Source organism: Salpingoeca rosetta, assembly GCF_000188695.1.
Source record: "Salpingoeca rosetta unplaced genomic scaffold supercont1.5, whole genome shotgun sequence".
Classification (NCBI taxonomy): Eukaryota; class Choanoflagellata; order Craspedida; family Salpingoecidae; genus Salpingoeca; species Salpingoeca rosetta.
Window position 1 is genome coordinate 2,037,307 of NW_004754929.1, and position 20,499 is coordinate 2,057,805.

Here is a 20,499-nt window from a genome sequence, read left to right on the forward strand (position 1 = left end):
ACACACACACACACACACACACACACACACACACACACACACACACACACACACACACAGCTTTTTGGCTGGAAATGTGGTGGATGATTTTGTGCAAGATTCCGCAACCACGATGGACGGGCTGTTTGATGCGTTTGACGAGACAGCACCACGTGCTGCGACACCAGCAAAGCACAAGAGTGAGTGTTTGGCGTGGGATGGAGCAGGGTGAGGGGCGGGGGGGAAGGAACAAGCTGCAATGAGCCTGCGGGTTGTGGTCAAACAGTTGAGAAACACACACACACACACAGTCTTGCTCCTGTTGCTGGATCAAGTGCCCTTGCGTGCTTGCACGCTCGCTCACCCTTTGTGCAATCACACTCCACCAGGCAATGTGCAAGCTGTGATCGAGGCTGTTGCCGAGGCCGGCGACAAACGTCTGCCTCCAACCACCACACCAGATGACATTGAGGATAACACGCCAGGCGGTGTCAAGGCTGAGCTTGCTGTAAGTTGCCGCGCATGATGCACATCGTGGCTGCAGCGCACCCCCGATCATGCGTTGTAACCGCTTTGTGTAGCATTTGTCTGTGTGCGCACGATATCAGTGCGCATGACAGCGTCTACGTGCACATGTGCATATTTGTGTGTGAGAAGAGCACTGTACCTGAGCAATAGATCACGCCCAGACGGTTCTTGGCTCACCACTGCTCTTGCTGTGATCTCGCTGTGATCCCTTGTCTGTATTTTTTTTTTTTTTTTTGCATTGTGCTCGTGCTTGTGCCATTGTTGTGCAGAGGATCGAAGCAAAGAAGAAGAACGTATCTGCGCATGACAGCGTGTCCATCCCCCTCAGCAAGATGGGGGCTGCGTTCCAGAAAGTCTCTGCAACGCCAACAGTGATCAGCGGCGGGTCCAAGGACTGCCTGCACGAGGTTCGTGCCCACAGCCGCAACACCTGCCTCTGCGAGCGTTCGCGTGTGAGACTGTGAACTTCGACAGCCACTGCTCACGCCGCCACGGGTTTGTACTATTACTGATGTGGCCTCTGCCGCTTTTTCACAGGTGGCCATTCCACCAGGGCACGAGTACACGCCATTTGATGAGACGCCGGCCCCTGAGAAGCCAGCCAAGACATACCCGTTCACACTCGATCCTTTCCAGCGAGTCAGCGTGCAGTGTCTCGAGCGCAACGAGGTGTGTGTATGTGCTTGTGTGCGCGTACTTGTACTTGTATCTGTGTACTTGTGTACTTGTACCTGTGCGCCTGTACCTGTGTTCGTGTGTGCGCCTGTGTGCTTGTGTGTGATGGAAGCTGTGACGGCTGTGTTGTCACAAGTCGAGCGTAGTTTACACCTTTGTCGTGTCTTGCTCACGCGTTCCTTGCTGCCAACAATGCTGTGGTTCCTAGTCTGTGCTCGTATCTGCGCACACATCTGCGGGTAAGACGGTGGTTGCCGAGTACGCCATCGCCATGTCTCTTCGTGACGGCCAGGTGAGCAGCAAGTCAAAGGAGCCTTCATGCCCTCTCCATGTGGTTGTGATTGTGGTTGTGTGATTGTGGTTGTGTGTGTGTGTGTGTGGTTGTGTGTGTGTGTGGTTGTGTGTGTGTGTGTGGTTGTGTGTGTGTGTGTGTGTGTGGTTGTGTTGCGGCTGGGTGTGTGACTAACCGCGTGATACCCTTTGAAGCTGCAGTCTCACGACATACAAACCTCACCACCACCACCACCACCACCACCACCACCACCACCACCACCACCACCACCACTGCACGTGACCGCACGTTTACAGCGTGTGATCTACACCAGCCCGATCAAGGCGCTGAGTAACCAGAAGTACCGCGAGCTTGCAGAGGAGTTCAAGGATGTCGGCCTCATGACTGGTGCGCTTTTACTGCCGTGGGGATATGCCATGCTGGGCTGCATATTCGCACCTGTAGTGCGTGTGTGTATACGCGTGAGTGCTCGGCTGGGTCTTTGCGAACTTGCACACATCCTCCCTGTTTTGTGCGCGTATTTGCTGGTTCTGATGTGCGTGTGCGTGATTTTTTTTCTGCTCGTGGCTGATATGCGGCTGTCTGCTGCGTGTTGGGCAGGTGATACGACCATCAACCCAAGCGCCAGCTGTCTGGTGATGACAACAGAGATTCTTCGCTCCATGCTCTATCGCGGCTCGGAGGTGCGCGCGCAGCGCAATTCATTGCTTCTCATGTGTGCTGCAGCGGTGAAGTGCCCTGTCACAATACGCACACACACACGCATACACACACACACACACACACACACACACACACACACACACACACACACACACACACACACACACACACACACGCGCGCGCGCGCGCGCGCCATCTCACATGCTGTCTCTGTTCATGTGCGTGGTCGTGACTCTTCATTTCAGATCATGCGTGAGGTTGGCTGGGTTGTCTTTGACGAAATCCATTACATGCGCGACGCAAGTAAGTGTGCGCCTCGTGTGTGTGTGTGTGTGTGTGTGTGTGTGTGTGTGTGTGTGTGTGTGTGTGTGTGTGTGTGTGCTCGCGCGCGTATGTGTATGTTGGAACTTGTGTTATACACACCAGCACAGTGCACATGTCCCGTGTTTGTGTGTGTGCGTGTGTGCGTGTGTGCGTGTGTGCGTGTGCACGTGTGCGTGTGTGCGTGTGCGTGCGTGTGTGTGTATGTGCGTGTGCATACGTCGACACTTCACTGTACAAATGTCTCATGCGCTGCTGTTGCTCACATAAGACTGTACTTTGGCGTTTTGTTCACTCCCATCAGACCGCGGTGTTGTGTGGGAGGAGACGTTGATTCTGCTCCCAGACAACGTCCACTATGTCTTCCTCTCCGCCACCATCCCAAATGCCCTGCAGTTTGCCCAGTGGATCAGCCACATTCACAACCAGGTGCCTTGCTCGCTCCACACACATTCGCACACATACGCACACACATACGCACACACACACACACACACACAGTCCGTTCCCCATCCTCTGCTTGCGCTTTGACCGCCGGATCAGCTGTGTTGCATCTCACACTCGACACACTACTACCACAACCACATCACACAACACATCTACTACTTTGTCCGGTGCCAATACGCCACCAGCCATGCCACGTCGTGTACACGGACTACCGCCCCACGCCGCTGCAGCACTACATCTACCCGTCCGGCGCAGAGGGACTCTACCTCATTGTGGGCCCAGACGGTCGGTCTCGCTTACAGCCAGATGGAGAGGGGGGAGGGGGCGATGTGGGGGTTGCACACATTTGCCGCTACGTGCAGTACGTGAGCGTGTTTAAATTGGTGCGCGTGTGCGTGTGCGAAACTACGTCATGCGTACATGTGCGTGAGTCGTGTCAACATGCGCTGCTTGCCTCAACCCGCTCACCACCCTCGACCCCTGCGAACACACCACCACGGCCACTAGGCGGGTTCCGGGACGACAACTTTACCAAGGCGATGGCGTCGATGCAGATCTCTGGGGCCGCCAACAAAGGCCGGGCCAAGGGCCGCTCCAAGGGGCAGTCCAACATCAGCGCCATTGTGGGCATGATCATGAAGCGCAAGCTCCACCCCTGCATCGTCTTCAGCTTCAGCAAGCGCGAGTGCGAGACATACGCCATGGACCTCTCGAAACTCGACTTTAACACAGGTTCGTCGTGTGTGTGTGTGTGGGGGGGGGGGTACACTCATGGGGATATTTGTGTGTGGGCGTGCGTGCGTGCGTACTCATGCGTGTATTGTTGTGTGCGTGCATGCGAATGGTATTGTCGCGTGCACTGCCTTTGCTTTGCTGCTGGCGTTCATGCATATGCCTGTCATCTCCTCATTCACTCCCTTGGCGCGTGCGCTTTCACCCGCTGCAGAGGACGAGAAGAAGAACATTGAGCTCATCTTCACCAACGCCATCGCCTCCCTCTCCGAGGAGGATCGCGCCCTCCCCTCCGTCAGTCATCGCCATGATTGTTGCCTTTGCTGTCTTGTTGATACTCGTGTTGTTGTTGTTGTTGTTGTTGTTGTTGTTGTTGTTGTTGTTGTTGTTGTTGTTGTTGTTGTTGTTGTTGTTGTTGTTGTTGTTGTTGTTGTTGTTGTTGTTGTTGTTGTTGTTGTTGTTGTTGTTGTTGTTGTTGTTGTTGTTGTTGTTGTTGTTGGCTGTTGCGGCCTTTGCTGCCTTTGTTGATTGCTGTTTTTTTTCTGGTGCTGGTGCTGGTTTTGTCGACACACGCCGCTCGGAATCGCACAACTTCCCCCTCCCCACCACCACGCCCTTGCCCTCATGATGGCACGTGCATGTGTATGTGAGTGCAGATTGAGAATCTCCTGCCGCTGATGAAGCGTGGTGTGGGCGTGCACCACAGCGGTCTGCTGCCCATCATGAAGGAGGTCACCGAGCTCCTCTTTGGCGAAGGCCTCGTCAAGGTCCGCTGTGCACGCATGTGATGCCATTGCACCTGTGTTGTGGCTGGTTCCCTATCGTGTGTCTCTTGTGCACTTGCTCCAGAGAGTCTCTCCACATCCGCGTGCTCACACGCACATGACATCACGACCTCACAAACTCACGCACTTGTGCACACACATGCGTCCACGTCATGCCTCGTTCCTCCCTCTGTGTGTGTGTGTTGTGTTGGCAGGTGCTGTTTGCCACGGAGACCTTCGCCATGGGTCTCAACATGCCGGCCAAGACCGTTGTGTTTTCAAACGTGAAGAAGTTTGATGGAAAGGAGTTCCGCCCGCTGTCCTCTGGCGAATACATCCAAATGTCTGGACGTGCCGGCCGTCGCGGCCTGGACACAAACGGCATTGTCATCCTCATGATGCAAGAAAAGCTGGAGCCCCAGAACGCAAAGGGGATGCTGCAAGGACAGGCAGACAAGCTCAACTCCGCCTTCCGCCTCACATACAACATGGTGCGTGCATGTGCTCGAGCGTGATTGTCGTACTTTGGGCTGTGTATGTGCGAGTGTGTGCGTGTGTCTGCAAGCCTTCATGTGTGTGCGTGTGAGGGAGTGGAGACACCCACGAGCGAAACTGTGAGCTGGCTTACCCCTGCCTTCTGAAATGCACGGTACTCACGACACGACTCGTGCGCGTGTTCAACTTGGTCTCGGGCGCTGTCAGGTCTTGAATCTGCTGCGTGTGGAGGAAATCAACCCAGAGTACATGCTCAACAAGAGCTTCTACAAGTTCCAGAACACACAAGGTCCGTGGTGATGCAAGAGAGGGGGTGTGGCGGTGTGTTTGGTTGGAGAAGGAGGGAGAGAGGGAAGAGATGCACTGTGGATGTGTGAATGTGGGTGGAATGTGACCGCAAGCGCTGCATTTGTCCACACCCTGCAAGAAGAAACTGCCTCCATCCCACCACCCCATCGCACGCTCACAATACAAGGGCACATGTTGTGCATGTGTGACGCGTGCAGACATTCCTGCGATGCGCAAGCGCGTGGAGGAGTTGGCGGCGGAACACAAGAGATTCACCGTCGACCGTGAGGATGAAGTCGAGGTATGCGCGCGCGCGTGTGTGCATGTGTGTGTGTGTGTGTGTGTGTGTGTGTGTGTGTGTGTGTGTGTGTGTGTGTGTGTGTAAACGGTGTCGAATAGCGGCCCTTGTCAAGACGGGGTTGACACAAATATCGCCTCTGGTCCTTGTTCTGCACTCCTGTTGTGGTTGCAGATGTATCACACGCTGGTCACGAGCAAAGACACGCTTGAGGGAAAGCTCAGCACAGCAATCACAGAGACAAAGCACATTCTCAGATACCTGAACCCGGGCAGGTGCGCACCCGTGACGAGTGTGTGGTGATTCTGTGGTGACTATGTGATGGTGACTGGGATGGTGTCCGTGTGGTGGCTGAGTGGTGTGAGCACAAACGCGTATTGTTGTATCTGCGAATGCCCTTTGCATACAGCACTTGCCTCCTCATCCTTCACCTTACACCGTTACATCTCCCCCTCCTCTTCTTGTTACTCCCCACGTTCAGATTGGTGCATGTGCAGGATTCACAGCAGGACTGGGGATGGGGTGCCGTTGTCAATTTCCAGCGCAAGAAGCCCCAGCAGCTGCCGGTGCGTGGCGTGGGATGCAGTGTGTGCTTTTGGTTGGCAGGGACTGCTGCTGCTGCTGTTTATATTGATGAGGGTGCGCGGGTTGTGTGCATTCAGTGCTGCTTCGTCTCTGTTTCATGTGTTCCACATTGTTACTATTCCACCCACACACACACCTTCGTTCTCCTCCTCCATCATCCCCCTCCCCTGCCCACCGCAAACGACGTGACAGGGCCAGGCACAGCAGACGAAAGAAGTGGTGATTGTGGATGTGCTGCTCAACTGCGATGCCACCGTCGTGGTGAGTATCCAGCAGCAGCAGCAGCAGCAGCAGCAGCAGCAAACGACCAGCACATGCCATGACCCAGCATGTCTTCGCGCGCGCATTTGAATGTTTGTGTTGGCGGGTTGTGCCCCTGTTTATTCTTCCCACCTTCACGATGTTCCCCTGGTGCTTTTGCTCATTGCGGTGTGAGCAGAAGGGTGATAAGCCACGTCCGTGCCCGGCAAATGGATCCGGGGATCCGCAAGTCATCCCGGTCGTTCTCGGTGCAATCAAGGGCCTCTCCAGAGTGAGTCACTCACATGCACACTTGTGCAAGCGTTTAAGAGTGCGAACGTGCAATTGCGCAAGTGCTCAACACTCAAGGCGTCATGTGCATGTGTGTGCGTGTGTGTCATGACGGGTGATCTGATTGCCTCCCGTGCCCATATCGTTCCATGGCTCCTTGACTCATGTCTGCGTGTGCGTCTGCGTGTGTGTGTGTGTGCGTGCGTGTGCGTGTATGTGTGCGCGTGTGTGCGTGTGCGTGGTTAGTTGTGCATGCGGCTTCCAAGGAGCATCAAGCCGGCTGACGAGCGGAAGCGCTTGTACAAGAACATCCGGGAAACCCTTCGTCGCAAAGGACGTACGGTCACAACACGAACACGTTGCGTGTGTGTTTGTGTTTGTGTTTTATCATGTTTGTGTTTGTGGCGTGTTCTTTGAGGAAGCAGCAATGTATGTGTCTGTGTGTATGATGTGTGCGTTCTTGTCTATGTTGCTCTGATGCCTACGCGCACTTCGCTCACACACACACACACACACACACACACACACACACACACACACACACACACACACACACACACACACACACACACACGCACACACATGCTCACTCACACAACTACCGACAGCGTGCCCGCTGCACCCCGTGAAAGAGATGAAGATTCAGGACGAAGCGATTGTGCATCTGTGCTCCCAGATTGATGATCTCCACCAAAGGTTCGTTGCTGGCGCACCTGTGCACTTCCTTTGGTTTGGTTTGGTTTGGTTTGGTTTGGTGCGTGCGCGCGCGCGCGTGTGTGCGAACCTGCGGACATCCGTGCAAGAGCGCGCGTGCCATGCTGACCCTGCACATGCAATCTGGTGATGTTCTGCCCGCACATAACCGCGTTGACACACAGGATTGAGACGCATCCTCTGCACAAGGACGAGAACCGGGAATCTCTCCTCGCACTCTTCCGCAAAAAGCGTGACGTGAGATGACACACACACACACATGCACACACACACACACACACACACACACACACACACACACACACGCACATATGCACACACACGCGCACACATGCACACGGAAATGAGCATGAAAGCACTTGCCTCGACACACATGCGTTGTGCGCGTGCGACATTCCATCCTCATGTGTCTGTGTGTGCGTGTTTCAGATCTATGAGGAGCTTCTGGCAACAAAGCGGCAGCTGAAGATGAGCGAATCCATCCAGCAACTCGATGAACTCAAGAGCCGCAAACGCGTTCTTCGCAGGTGCGCACACACTCACACACGCACACACACACCATGTGCACGCACACGCATGCACATGCGCGTCCAAGCGTACGCGACTCCCTGGCGTAGTGACTCGCCACCATGTTCTCACCTCGAGTGGTGTGTGCACTTTGGGCCTTGGGCAGGTTGAAGTTCTGCACGGACGACGATGTGATTGAGATGAAGGGGCGGGTTGCATGCGAAATTAACACGGGCGACGAGCTGCTCATCACAGAGATGATCTTCAACGGCGTCTTCAACGACCTCTCAGGTCAGTCAGCCATTGCGAGGTGACCCTTGTGATGGTGGTGGCGGTGGTGGTGAGTATGGTGTGTGTGTGGGTGGGTCGTGGATGGTGCCTTGTGCTTGTCTTGTGCAGGGGCTGTATCTGGCATGTGGTATGTTGTGTGCGTGCGAATGTCAGTGTTATATACGCTCATCAGAACACTTGCCTGCGTGCGTTGCAGTGGTGCAAGTTGTGTCGCTGATGTCGTGCTTTGTTGCGAGTCCGACAAAGGACGAGACGCCGTCCAAGATGAAGGAGGAGCTGAGCGGCCCCTTCAAGCAGATGCAGGTCAGATACCACACACATACACACACAATCATTCAGAACCCGCTTGTGTTCCTGCCGTTGTTCCGGTCACTTGTGTTGCACGTCTCGCATGCACACATATGCACACACACGCACACGCACACGCGTTTCATGCTGCCGTTATTGCAACAAGGCACACCTAAACAACCACGCATCACATGGCATTGCGCACGTCCATTCACACCACCTGTGTCACGTCTGACATCTCACAAACACGTGTGTGCGCTGCCTTATGCCCGCAGGAGATGGCAAGGCGGATTGCCAAGGTCTCGATTGAGTCACGCATCACCCTGGACGAAGAAGAATACGTTTCGGTGAGTGGCTGTGACATGGCTGTGGTACACGTTGTGGTACACGCTGTGGTACACCCTGTGTTGGCGCACGTGTATTTCTATTTCTCTGCTGCTCTGCCTCTGCTGTGTCTCACGAGACGTGATACATGTGCGTGCATGTGTTTGTGTTTGTGTGTGTCGTGTGTGTGTGCATGTGTGTGTTTGTGTTTGTGTGCAGCAATTTGCGCCCGACATGATGGACATTGTGAACCAGTGGTGCTGTGGTGCGCGGTTCTCTGACATCTGCAAGATAACCACCATGTATGAGGGCAGCATCATCCGCTCCATGCGCCGTCTCGAGGTGCGGTGCAGAAGAGAGACAAGAGGGGTTTGTGTGCGTATGTGTGTGTGCGTATGTGAGTGTGAGTGTGAGTGTGAGTGTGTGTGTGTGTGCGTGTGTGAGTGTGATTGTCTGTATTTGTATTGCGTGCGTGTGCGCTCATGCGTCTGCGCTCGAGTTCGCTCATGCGTCCGCGCTCGAGTTCGCACTCGTGTGTTGAATCCACACGGCCCAGTGTGCACGTTCATGCAAAGACTGTTGGCAGTCGTGTGCATCTCCTCATGCTGTGCTTGATTTGTTGATTCTTCATGTCCCACACGCAGGAGCTGCTGCGACAGATGGCGGCGGCGGCAAAGGCCATTGGCAACAGCGAACTGGAGCACAAGTTTGCAGAGGGCATGTCCCTCATCAAGCGAGACATTGTCTTTGCAAACTCCCTGTACCTCTGAGCATGCGCCTGCGCGTCTGTTTGTCAATGTGAACATGACGCTGGTTTTCTTGTTTTGTGCACAACTTCTCCGTCAGCGTATTGCCTCTTTTTTGGTACAGCTTGTGGTACACTGTGATGTGGGCTGGAAGCATGGATGCAGGCCGTTTTGTACACACACACACACACACACACACACACACACACACACACACACACACACACACACACACACACACACACACACACACACACACACACACACACAACAACAACAACAAAGCACGAGACAACACACAAGTTGTGACGATTGCTGAAAGGTATGGTTGACTTTTCGAGGGCTCCATGACGATGATGACCAGCAGCAACAGCAGGAGAGGTGATGGTGTGCGGGAGGAGCGTCCACCCACACCAACTCTGGACGAGTTGATGGGAGGAATGGTTGTGGAGACGCAAGGAGAAGTGCGACAGCAACCACAACCGCAACAGCAGCGACAACGCGGTGTAGGGCACCAAGGAGAGGAAGATGAAGGCCTGGGCGGTGTGGTCATGGGCATGCCTGAACCATTGGTTCCTGCAACACACCAGGACCAACAACAACAACAGCGACAACAGCACCAGCAACGTGATCCACCAGGCCCTGCCAGTGGGCGAAGTACGCCAGAGCTGGACGAATTGGTGCGCCAGGATATGGCGCGTGTGCGCGTCGACAGCAATGGAAACCCTATTCCCCTGCCCCCGCTGCCAAGTGATGAGACGCCGATTCTGCATGAGAGAGTGCCGGCTGTCCGGCAAGGTGCAAGCAGCCAACATCCCGCACTCACGCCATACGTGTCGCTTGAACATGCCGTGTCCAACCTCTACGGCACCATGCTTGCATCTGCGCAAGAAGCGGATGCCTTCTCTGACAAACAAGGTGTGCGCCACTCTGCATGCCATGCTGTTGTTGCCCTGTGGTTTCTGTTGGTTTACATGATGTCATCTTCATTTGACGAGCCTGTCCCACGGTGTTTCATTGTATCACATGTCGGCAGATCCCAACGTGCTTCTGTCACACATGAGCGATGGCGTCACGTTTCCATATGAACTGCCCGCACGTGATAGTACCCCAGCCACAGACCTGTGCCGGCTCGTACTACTGCCCTCGGATTTCGAGTCCCTCGAAGTACGTGTTTGCGGGCCACATGTGTGCGTGTGTGCGTGTGCGTGTGCGTGTGCGTGTGCGTGTGGGTGTGCGTGTGCGTGTGCGTGTGCGTGTGTGTGTGTGTGTGTGCGTGTGCGTGTGCGTGTGCGTGTGTGTGCATCGCCTTCGACGTTCTCCACCCGCTTATCCGCCCTTGTGATCCAGTCATCTCATGCCTTATCACCATCTCTTGACATTCATGTCGTGTGTGTGTGTGTATGTGTGTGTTGCTGTGGGATTTGCAGGCGGAACCTATGGTGTTCTTTCTCGGGTATCGGGACTGGCAGCAGCCTGACCAGCATGTCGATATCCACCTCCCGTTTTGTGGGCTGGTCACGCAAGTACGCTGCACCTTCAAGGATCTCCTGCAAGCAGAGACCTCGCCGCAATGGCTGACGTAAGTGATTTGCGATGCGAATCGGCTCGTGGCATGGTTGGCTCATAATGCGACCTCTTCACTGGCATCATGCTGCCAATCGTCATGTCATCAAAAGACTCAAGCGCGTATGGTGCACTCTCTACACACTGGAAAGCACACTCTCCCATTGCGCATTGCGCATTGCGCATCCGTACTCACACATACACACATACACACACACACGCACGCACACCTCTCACACACACGCACACACACACCTCACACACACACGCACACACACCTCGCGCACACACACGCACACTGCCTGTCGTATTTCCCCACTTCTCCCAACGTGCATTGTGCAGGGCCGAGTGGGCCGTGTTTGAGGACAGGCGCGGTGCACAGCAGTACTACAAACGAGCTTGGCGCACCTTGTCCAACAATCCTCCCGTAGACCCTGACGACGACACGCCAGGCAGCGCAAACGCATACAACCACTTTACATTCCCGCCAGCAGACCCATTTGTGGCCGGGGAGCAGTGTCGCGTGTTCCAATGTGCGTCACTGTTCCGCACTCTAGTCCTCCCTTGATGCGATGATGTGTTCACGTGTGTGATGGAGACGATGGTGTATATTCCGTGAGATCTTCACGGACAATGCTCACCAACGTCCTATGTCGTCATCTCATCCCATGTGCCGTTGAGGGTGGGTAGGTTCGTCCCCTGTATCCTTGCGAAGCCTTGGGCGCGTGGTGTTCAACGCTGTCATCATCGTCAATGTGCAGGTTGAAAACGTTGTTCTCAAACTCTATTGTGCGGACATAACGGCTTCGGTATGTAATGTGGTGTGTGTGTGTGTGTGCATGCTGGCTGTGTGTGTGTGTGTGTGTGTGTGTTGGCTGTGTGTGTTGGCTGTTTGTGTTGGCTGTTTGTGTTGGTTGTGGCTGTGGCTGTGGCTGTGGCTGTGTGTGCGTGTCTGTGGCTGTGGCTGTCTCGCACTCGGCCTCGGCCTCAGCCTCTCCCTTCCTGTCACTCAAACGAACGTGGGCATCTGCTCGCATCTGTCCACACCTAATCCTGCCACCTTGCTTGCCGCGTCTCCCCCCGGGCTGTTGGTAGTGTGACGAGTTGAGGACACATGTTGAGCCAATCGTGCAGACAGCTGCGCAGCGCATGAGGTCTGTGGCGGTGCCAAATAGCCACACTCATCCGTGTGTTGGATGTGCGCACAGTGGTCCGTGTGTTGGATGTGCCATTGTGACTCAACTGCGTGTCAATCACTCAATGTTTCTTCTTCTTCTCCTTCTCCTTCTTCTCCTACTATCCTGCTTCTGTTTTCGTTCTGCTTCTGCCAATTCGTCTTATCCTGGCAGGATTTGGGCCAGGGACACGTCCATCGCTCGCTCGCTCAAAGCGGTGCCGCCCTACATTCAACTCCATCGACAACAGCTATTCGGTACGCCGTCGTGTCGTCACATCACACACACAACCACATTTGCACACACACACACACACATATGCGCGCAAGGATTTGCATGTGCATGCTCACCTTCCTTTTGTGTTATTTTCACTAATGCCAAACGTGTTCGCTTGCATGCTTGTTGCCTGCTGCATTGGCAGCTGCTTGGCAGGAACTGGTAGAGAAATGGAACAGCACCACGTTTCGTAGCAAGTTTCCAATTGCTTCTGCTCGTGATGCACACGTGTGTGCACACTGCAAGCGCACGTTATCGAGACCACTGGTTTGCAGCGGCTGTCGCGAAGTTGCGTGTAAGTTGAACCATCCAGCTTTGGTAGGGAGTACGTGTGTTTGTGTATGTGCGTATGCGTGCGTGTGTGTGCGTGCGTGCGTGCGTGTGCGTGTTTGCGTATGTGTATGTGTTTGTGTATGTGTATGTGTATGTGTGTTTGTGTATGTGCGTGTGTGTGCGTGTGTGTGCGTGTATGTTTGTGTGTGTGCTGCTGACATGTCATGTGCCCGCTTTGTGCTTGGTCTTTCTTTTTGAATCATGGGTGCAGATTGCAGTGGCGGGTGTCAGCGGCGCCACTGGGCAGTTCACAAGCAGTCATGCACGCGCTGCTTTGACGTGTGGAAGAAAGGCGCGGAACTGTACTGCAAGGCACGTGTGCAACCCAAGAGCCTGCCATCGTTTCGCTGACACTGCCCCGCTGTGTGTGCGTGTGTGCGTGTGTGTGTGTGCGTGCGTGCGTGCGTGTGTGTGTGTGTGTGGTTTACATCGTGTGAAGCATGTGCGTGGCTGGCTGGGCTGGCGATAATCAACAATGGTTCACTGTTTTGCTGTTATTTGGCTGTGATGTGACCACGGTGTGATGACTAAGGGACATAAAAGCAATGACAAACAACAGCGGTGCGCTTGTAGCTGGATTAAGGTTTTACTGGGCAGGCGTGTTCTGCCGTCCACACTTTCAGCTTTGGGCCCAGGTCTGTCCAAATGGTCCGGGCGTTGTTTTCGTTTTCTGTGGAGTTCCACGGGCGAAGCAAGGGCACAACAACAACAAGTGTTGAGAACGACTACGGCTGCATATGCGGAGCTGCATGCACGGAACGTGTCAAAGTGCGCGCACGGTGCACCAGTGTGCTGTGTGCCGAGGCAGTCGCACCTTGAGCTTCGAGAGTAGGAGCAATGTCGACAAGAGGCGCAATCGAGGGGCGCCCGTGTGCGCATTGAAATGGTAGCTGTAACAGCACAACAGCAAGCACACAAACAGCAAGCCCAGCCCTTGTCAGCTACAAGGCGTTCCAGCACATCATAGCTCAACCCTCAACAAACAACGTAAGACAGGCACCCACAATGAAAGCGCGGACACGGGCATGTACACAGCCAGGCTAGACAGAAGGCGCGTGTACAAGACTTGCGCACACACATTCACGCAGGCACTGCGCGCGCTCACTTCCTCTCACTTCCTCTCACTGACACACACACACACTCTCTCTCGCACACACGCACACACACAAACACTCACACACACACACAAACACTCACACACACACACTCTAGCACACACACACACACACACACACTCACTCACTCTCTCTCTCTCCCATGCCCTGCAGGGACACAAGGAACAAGAATCCACCATACTTTGCAGCTGGCAAGGTCCGAGAGAATATCCTGGCATTGTGCTATCGATAGCTCGTCTCCAAACTTGATTGCGCCATGACACGCCCTCGTGTTGAGAATGTCCTGTAATGTGGGAGGTATGCTCCAGCGTTTCCGACCTGTGTCAGCAGTGCAAAGAAACGCACACACGAACAATGAGGCGTTGAACGGCAACGTCTGATGCTTGACGCACACGCGCCGCGCAGTCGAGAGCCTTGGCCAGACTGGAAGAACATTATCACCTTGGTTTTGTCGCACGTGTGTTATCTCGTCTTCAATGAGCTCCTCCACCGTGCTCTGGTTCACAAGAAGACGTTGCCTGCGCGTGCCAATCCACAGGCTCGATGAGTCTTGGAGTAGAGGTGAACGTTCAATCAACCCACGGCTCAACGAAGCGGTCTCAGTACACCAACGACGTTAGATCGCACACAGACACACAGGCCCAAACACAGGCACAGACACAGACACCCACACACTCACACGCAGAGACACACAGACACAGACACAGATACAGACACAGACACAGATACAGACACACCCACACACAAACACCCACACACACAATCACGCACACAAACAGACACACAATCACGCACACAAACAGACACACAATCACGCACACACAATGCACCTGGTGCCCGAAGCGTCCACAAGCGCACCAGGAAGGTGCGTCACGCGCACGCATGTGGGCCCTACAAATAACACAAACGAGGCATTGGTTGAGCTGATGTGACATGACGTCCAAAGCAAACGGGTTTGGGGGGATGAGTTGAGCTCGCATGCTCACCTGTGCGCACGAGGTGAATACCCCAGGCCTTTATGGCTGTCGCGTATTGCTCAGCAGCACTCGCGTCGCCCTCAGCCAAGGAAAGCTCCCACGGGGCATCCAGCTCACACACGTGGGTTGCACGGACGGGACTGCCGAGGCGAAAGTGCTCCTGTTCACGCGTCGAGCAGAAGGAAAAAGGGGGGGGGGGCGGACGAGTGACAATGAGCAGTCGCACCTTGCCAGTCGCATGCACACGCGAGCGCAGATTCGCCAGACAGACACACAAGTCCTTGACGTACATGTTCGAGGCGCTCCAAACGGATGCGTTCGTGGGCGGCATGCTGGTCAATGAGGACAATCACAGAGTCTGCCTCTTGCTCACGCCGGAACAGACACGCGATGAACTTGTTGTCGACTTGGCCCAGCACCTGCACAGTGTTCACCATGGCAGTGGCACCGGCAGGGTCAGTGGCGGGTTCGTGTGCGTCAAGTGGTTCAGGGCGACGTCTCGTGAACACAAGATGGGCATTAGCAGGGCGAGCACTGTCACCTGAAAGTCACGGAAGGCTGTGTTGTCAAACCGCTGGGCATGTGTTGTGCTCAGGCCACGGCGTTCCCTGGTCAAGCAAACAACGTACGATGCATGAGCACTGTCTCACTTGACCACATCCATCTTGAGTGCAAACAAGCGCACAAAGCAGCGAACCACACAAACAAGAAATGAACCACATAAATAAGAACATAACCGCACATCAAATTAAGCAACCAAGCGTGCGCCACGCAACGGGTACGAGCCCACACCGGATTGCTCGGAGAGATGCGATGGGATCTTGGTACGGTTCTGTTGTCTCCATATCCCATCTGCGTACTGGTTGACACATAGAGTCGAGGGTGGAGCAACAAGATGCACGAGAGAACAGTGAACACGGTCACAAGCAAGCAAGCAAGCAAGCAAGCAAGCACTTACAAGCCTCGGTTTTCCACTGTCATGCGCCAAGAAGGAAAGGGGGCAAGGTGAGTGTATTTCACGGCGCATTGTTAGGGTTTTCCCGCATCAGCACAGCAGTCCACACCACACCAAACTGGCACGCGTACACACACAGACACACACACACAGACACACACACACACAGACACACACACATACACACACACAGACAGACACACACACACACAGATAGACACACACACACACACACCTTGTTGACTTCAGCCTCGACATCTTCATGGCCACGTGTGCGGGGACGAAGGGAGTGGGCTGCCACAGCCCTCGTCTGTGGGCGGCGGGGAGAGGGCGGTGGTGATGTGCGATCGGCGCGTGTGTGGTTGTGTTTCAGTTGTGACCCATCACAGCCGTTGTGCCCAGTTACGTCGCCACCACTCCCACCAACTCCTGCAACAGCGGTCGTGTGCGCATTGGCGGCGGGGGGAGAGGCAACGTGGCGGCGCAGAAACAGCCGCAACTTGGATGCCCTGGAAGGCAGACGTGCTGCTGCATCTGGTGGTGCTAGTTGCGATTCACTGGCGAGCTGTGCCTCCGCATCGTGCTCGTCGTCGTCGTCATCATCACAAGAGTTGAGGTTGCCGTGGGTGGTGGTGACATCAGTGGTGTGATTGGCGGTGGTGTGAGGGAGCTGTGTACTGCTGTTCCGGCTGTGGGCAGAATGATTCGACACACATGCCACGGTTGAACACTCACAACACCCTTGTTGTTGTTGTTGTTGTTGTTGTTGTTGTTGTTGTTGTTGTTGTTGTTGTTGTTGTTGTTGTTGTTGTTGGGCTGATCTGCTGTGCGAAACATCATCTTGATCAAGGGTTGAGGGTATGCTCATGCTATGGACTGCGGGCGCTGAGCCGTGTCGTCGACGCGGTGTCAGCCGAGCAGCGGTAATGCCACTGCTGCGAATGTTGGCATTGTTTTCGCGGGTGAAGGGCGTCACGGCGTGTGCGACCACTGACGGCGTTGCTGCTCGTGCTGATGAGATGGCACTGGAGCGAGCTGGCGCCGAGTGCATGGCCTCATCATTGCTCCGTTCAAATCGAGACAGCGACGACGACAGTACCACCTGCGCCAACACACACACACACACACACACACACACAATAATGCACGCACATGCAGGCAAGCAGCGGTCAGTTACCACGTGGACGCAGCTCAGTGTTGTTCGTTTGCTTCACGGCCAAAGTGAAGGGAAGAAGGGGCATGCACGAGCGAACACGTGTACTCACACGACACCCAAGCAAGCAGGCAAGGCAAAACAACACACACAAACAAAGAGCCCCAAGCGAAAAAACAGAGAGCAACACGCGTTCCTGACCATGGCGGACGAAGAAGTGAGTGGGGTTGTTGCAGTTGTAGCTGTCGCCGTCGCTGCTGCAGGACCACGGGCCGCAAGTTCCGGCAGCGTCATCTGATACGGGGTTGGGTCGACAAGCAGGTCGTGTTTTGCCAGGAACGCGCGCACGGCGCGCTTGATGAGCTCGCGCACTGCATGTTCGTCCTCGAAGCTGACGAGGGACTTGGTTGGCTCGTGCGTGACGTCCACCTGGTCTGCAGGCAGCACAATGTTGAGCACAAAGATGGCGTGGCGGTTGCGCTTCTTCCGCTTGAACGGGTTCCCTGCACAGCAGCACATCTCAGGGCAAGTTGAGCGTTGAGGTTGACTGTAAGTTGGCGCGTGTGTGGATGTACATGCGCCAGCGCAGATGTGAGGACAGGTGTGTGTGTGTGTGTGTGTGTGTGTGTGTGTGTGTGTGTGTGTGTGTGTGTGTGTGTGTGTGTGTGTGTGTGTGTGTGTGTGTGTGTGTGGGTTTTGGGCTTTGTACGTGGGAGTAAAGCTTTGATGGATGGCACGGGAACCTTGGCTTGTGGTTGTTGGGTCCTCAGCCAGGATGATGGAGTTGAGGAGCTGTGAGATGACGACCTGATGCAAGAAGCAGCGTCGCACCGGGCGCTTGTTCACAAACACAAACTGAACGACAGTGGGTCCATGCCGCGCGTGTGTGCGTGTGTGTGCGTGTGTGTGCATGTGTGTGCATGTGCGTGCGTGTGTGTGTTGGGGGGGGGGGGTTTATACGTGTGCGCGTGAGGTGTTGTGAGAGTGGATCCTATCACGTGCAAGTTGAGTGTACACGCAAACCCACGCAGACAGACAGACAGACAGACACACATGCACGCACACAGACATAAGCACACACATGCATGCACGCACAACCTGCAGGTCGGGGGCGTAGTAAACACCGGTACTGATGTATCCCTCGACGACACGCGCTGCGTCAATGTGGTTGAGGGAAATGAGGTGACGGCTCTTGTCGTTGCCAAAGAGACGGCCAAAGACACCGCGCGTGGACACGGCCCCACTCGAGTTAACGTGCTTGTGACCGGTCTGGGTGTCCGTGAGAGTGAGGGCAAGCTTGGGCAGCATCAGCGCCAGCGCACCCATCTTGTGCTTGATGCGGTCCATATCAGCAGGGCCCAGCCGCTGGCGGCGAACCGGGAGGTTGTAAAACAGGTCGGTGACTGTCACACACGTGCCTGCCTCCCGCAGCTCTGATCCCGCACGGCCCTTGGCAATGACTGCGCCACCTTTGATGATCTTGCACAGGGTGGTTGGCTCTTCCGCCTTGCGCGTCTCGATGGTCAGCACGCTGATGGCAGCGAGCGCGGCCAGTGCCTCTCCTCTGAACCCGTACGTCTGCGCGTGCGTGTGTGCGTGTGTGCGTGTGTGTGTGCGTGCGTGCGTGTGTGTGTGTGTGTGTGTGTGTGTGTGTGTGTGTGTGTGTGTGTGTGTGTGTGTGTGTGTGTGTGTGTGTGTGTGTGTGTGTGTGTGTGTGTGTGTGTGTGTGTGTGTGTGTGTGTGTGCGTGCGTGTGTGTGCGTGTTTGTGCGCGTGTGCGTGCGTGCGTGCGTGCGTGTGTGTGTGTGCATGCTGTGAACGGGTTGGCCTCCACGGTGTGTGCTGTTGTAGCCTCGCCCTCACCACCTACTTCTGTCAACAACGCACATGTGTGCGCTTGGTGCAGTGTGCCAGCTCGGTTGACTTTGAGACGGCAGAGCCGATTCCAAACCCATTTTACCACCAGACGCTGCTGGATGCGCTGCCCCAGCGACTGGCAAGCGAGCAGCAGCTTCGCTCCTACATGAAGCTCGCGCAGTCCAGACTGCAAGAGCTGTACGACAAGGCCAAGGACATGTCTCGTGAAGAGTTCCAGCAGCAGCTCTGGGCGCTGCGCGAGCGCATCAACCTCGACTCGCAGGTCACTTCTGGTCACCCCCGTCCCTATCACACACGCACATACACATACAAGCACATGCACATGCACATACATATACGCACACGCACACACGCACACACACACACACATGTGTTCACTTGAAGCGGTGGTGTCCACACTGACTTGACCACTTTCACTTGCCACTTCAGATTATCATCTACGGAACTGCAGAGCGACATGCACGCCAGAAGTATCTGGGTGAGTGAGTGCCTTTGTTCATGTGGCTGGCTGAGGCGTGCACCTGTTTCCAATGCAGCTCATCTTCACATCTGTGTGTGTGTATGCGTATGTGTTTGGCGGGGCATTTGTAGCAAAGTACGGATGTGCACGCTGGACCGAGGATGCGCTCAACACCATTGCCTCCTTCTCTCCCTTGATTGAAATCGGCGCTGGCCAAGGCATGTGATTGTGATGGTGACAGGTCATTGCTCTGCATGCGCAACTGCTGCGTGTGATTCACCCCTCTCATGTCCGCACACACACACACACATTCACACACACACACACACTCACTCACACACACACACACACACACACACACACACACACACACACACACACACACACACACACACACTCCCGTAGGTCACTGGGCAAAGGCGTTGCGGAAGCTTGGCGTCGACGTCATGGCGTTTGACAACGACTCAACAGAGCAGCCGGGAACTGCACCCGTGTCGCAGGTGCGGCCGGGCGACCACACCAAGATTGGCTGGTACCCTCGGCGTACGCTGTTGCTCGTGTACCCACCAGAGACGGATATGGCTCTGCAGTGTGCGCAGGAGTTTCGCGGCAACTACCTCATCTACGTGGGGGAAGCGCGCGGAGGCGTGAATGCAAACGACGCCTTCTTCAACCACGTGGATGAACAGTTTGACTGCGTGCATATCCAAGACCTCGACCCGTTCCCCAGGTGCCACGAGCGCTTGTATGTCCTGCGTCGCAAGCCAGAACACCGAACAGCTCAGCCGTGGTGGGCGCCCCTCTCGTTTCTCTGGTGACCAGCACACCTGTGCTCAAGGCTTGAGAGCGTACCGCGGCGAAGTGGGTGTCGTGTTTTCAGTCTTTGTGTCAAGGAACAGTGGGCTGTGTTGATGTGGCATGCCTTGGAGTGACATGGTGCTGTTGCCATTGCGTGTCGTTGTTGCTGTGTGTTCTTGCACAATCAACTGTAGGCATTGCATCCAATACAGCTGTACATACTGCATTCTTGTGGACAGCCACATCAAAGTACACCAGCACACACCGTGCCCAGGTCACGCAAGGTCAATTAGCATAGCAATCTACTGGGTTGTGAAACCACTGCCTATCGACACATCAAAAAACG

The 20,499-nt window shown here is 55.0% G+C and overlaps 4 protein-coding genes across 4 annotated transcripts; 3 read left to right on the forward strand and 1 right to left on the reverse strand.

Annotated features, from left to right (window-relative positions):
- The first annotated feature begins 83 nt into the window (after positions 1–83).
- PTSG_02517 (DEAD/DEAH box helicase) lies at positions 84–9,650 on the forward strand. Its single transcript, XM_004996952.1, has 29 exons — positions 84–179; positions 369–487; positions 777–914; positions 1,045–1,176; positions 1,391–1,474; positions 1,771–1,861; positions 2,075–2,157; positions 2,383–2,440; positions 2,763–2,887; positions 3,091–3,190; positions 3,413–3,637; positions 3,852–3,931; positions 4,294–4,404; positions 4,617–4,892; positions 5,104–5,185; positions 5,403–5,485; positions 5,657–5,757; positions 5,964–6,048; positions 6,260–6,328; positions 6,507–6,599; positions 6,845–6,935; positions 7,207–7,294; positions 7,477–7,549; positions 7,742–7,839; positions 7,986–8,110; positions 8,307–8,413; positions 8,674–8,745; positions 8,942–9,064; positions 9,367–9,650. The coding sequence occupies exons 1-29, from the start codon at positions 113–115 to the stop codon at positions 9,490–9,492; spliced, it is 3,105 nt and encodes a 1,034-aa protein (XP_004997009.1). The 5' UTR covers positions 84–112; the 3' UTR covers positions 9,493–9,650.
- Positions 9,651–9,809: 159 nt separating this feature from the next.
- Positions 9,810–13,239, forward strand: PTSG_02518 (uncharacterized protein). Its single transcript, XM_004996953.1, has 9 exons — positions 9,810–10,386; positions 10,505–10,635; positions 10,899–11,050; positions 11,377–11,567; positions 11,725–11,843; positions 12,130–12,188; positions 12,384–12,466; positions 12,631–12,780; positions 13,030–13,239. The coding sequence occupies exons 1-9, from the start codon at positions 9,816–9,818 to the stop codon at positions 13,167–13,169; spliced, it is 1,596 nt and encodes a 531-aa protein (XP_004997010.1). The 5' UTR covers positions 9,810–9,815; the 3' UTR covers positions 13,170–13,239.
- PTSG_11884 (uncharacterized protein) lies at positions 13,179–18,906 on the reverse strand (the record flags this gene model as incomplete). Its single annotated transcript, XM_004996954.1, has 15 exons — positions 13,179–13,488; positions 13,633–13,708; positions 14,115–14,251; positions 14,375–14,451; positions 14,764–14,824; positions 14,920–15,070; positions 15,201–15,329; positions 15,452–15,518; positions 15,703–15,769; positions 15,869–15,884; positions 16,101–16,967; positions 17,220–17,521; positions 17,762–17,873; positions 18,117–18,596; positions 18,901–18,906. The coding sequence occupies 15 exons, from the start codon at positions 18,904–18,906 to the stop codon at positions 13,397–13,399; spliced, it is 2,640 nt and encodes an 879-aa protein (XP_004997011.1). The 3' UTR covers positions 13,179–13,396.
- Positions 18,907–18,921: 15 nt separating this feature from the next.
- Positions 18,922–20,430, forward strand: PTSG_02521 (uncharacterized protein). Its single transcript, XM_004996955.1, has 4 exons — positions 18,922–19,157; positions 19,325–19,373; positions 19,487–19,573; positions 19,761–20,430. The coding sequence occupies exons 1-4, from the start codon at positions 19,041–19,043 to the stop codon at positions 20,171–20,173; spliced, it is 666 nt and encodes a 221-aa protein (XP_004997012.1). The 5' UTR covers positions 18,922–19,040; the 3' UTR covers positions 20,174–20,430.
- The last annotated feature ends 69 nt before the right edge of the window (positions 20,431–20,499 follow it).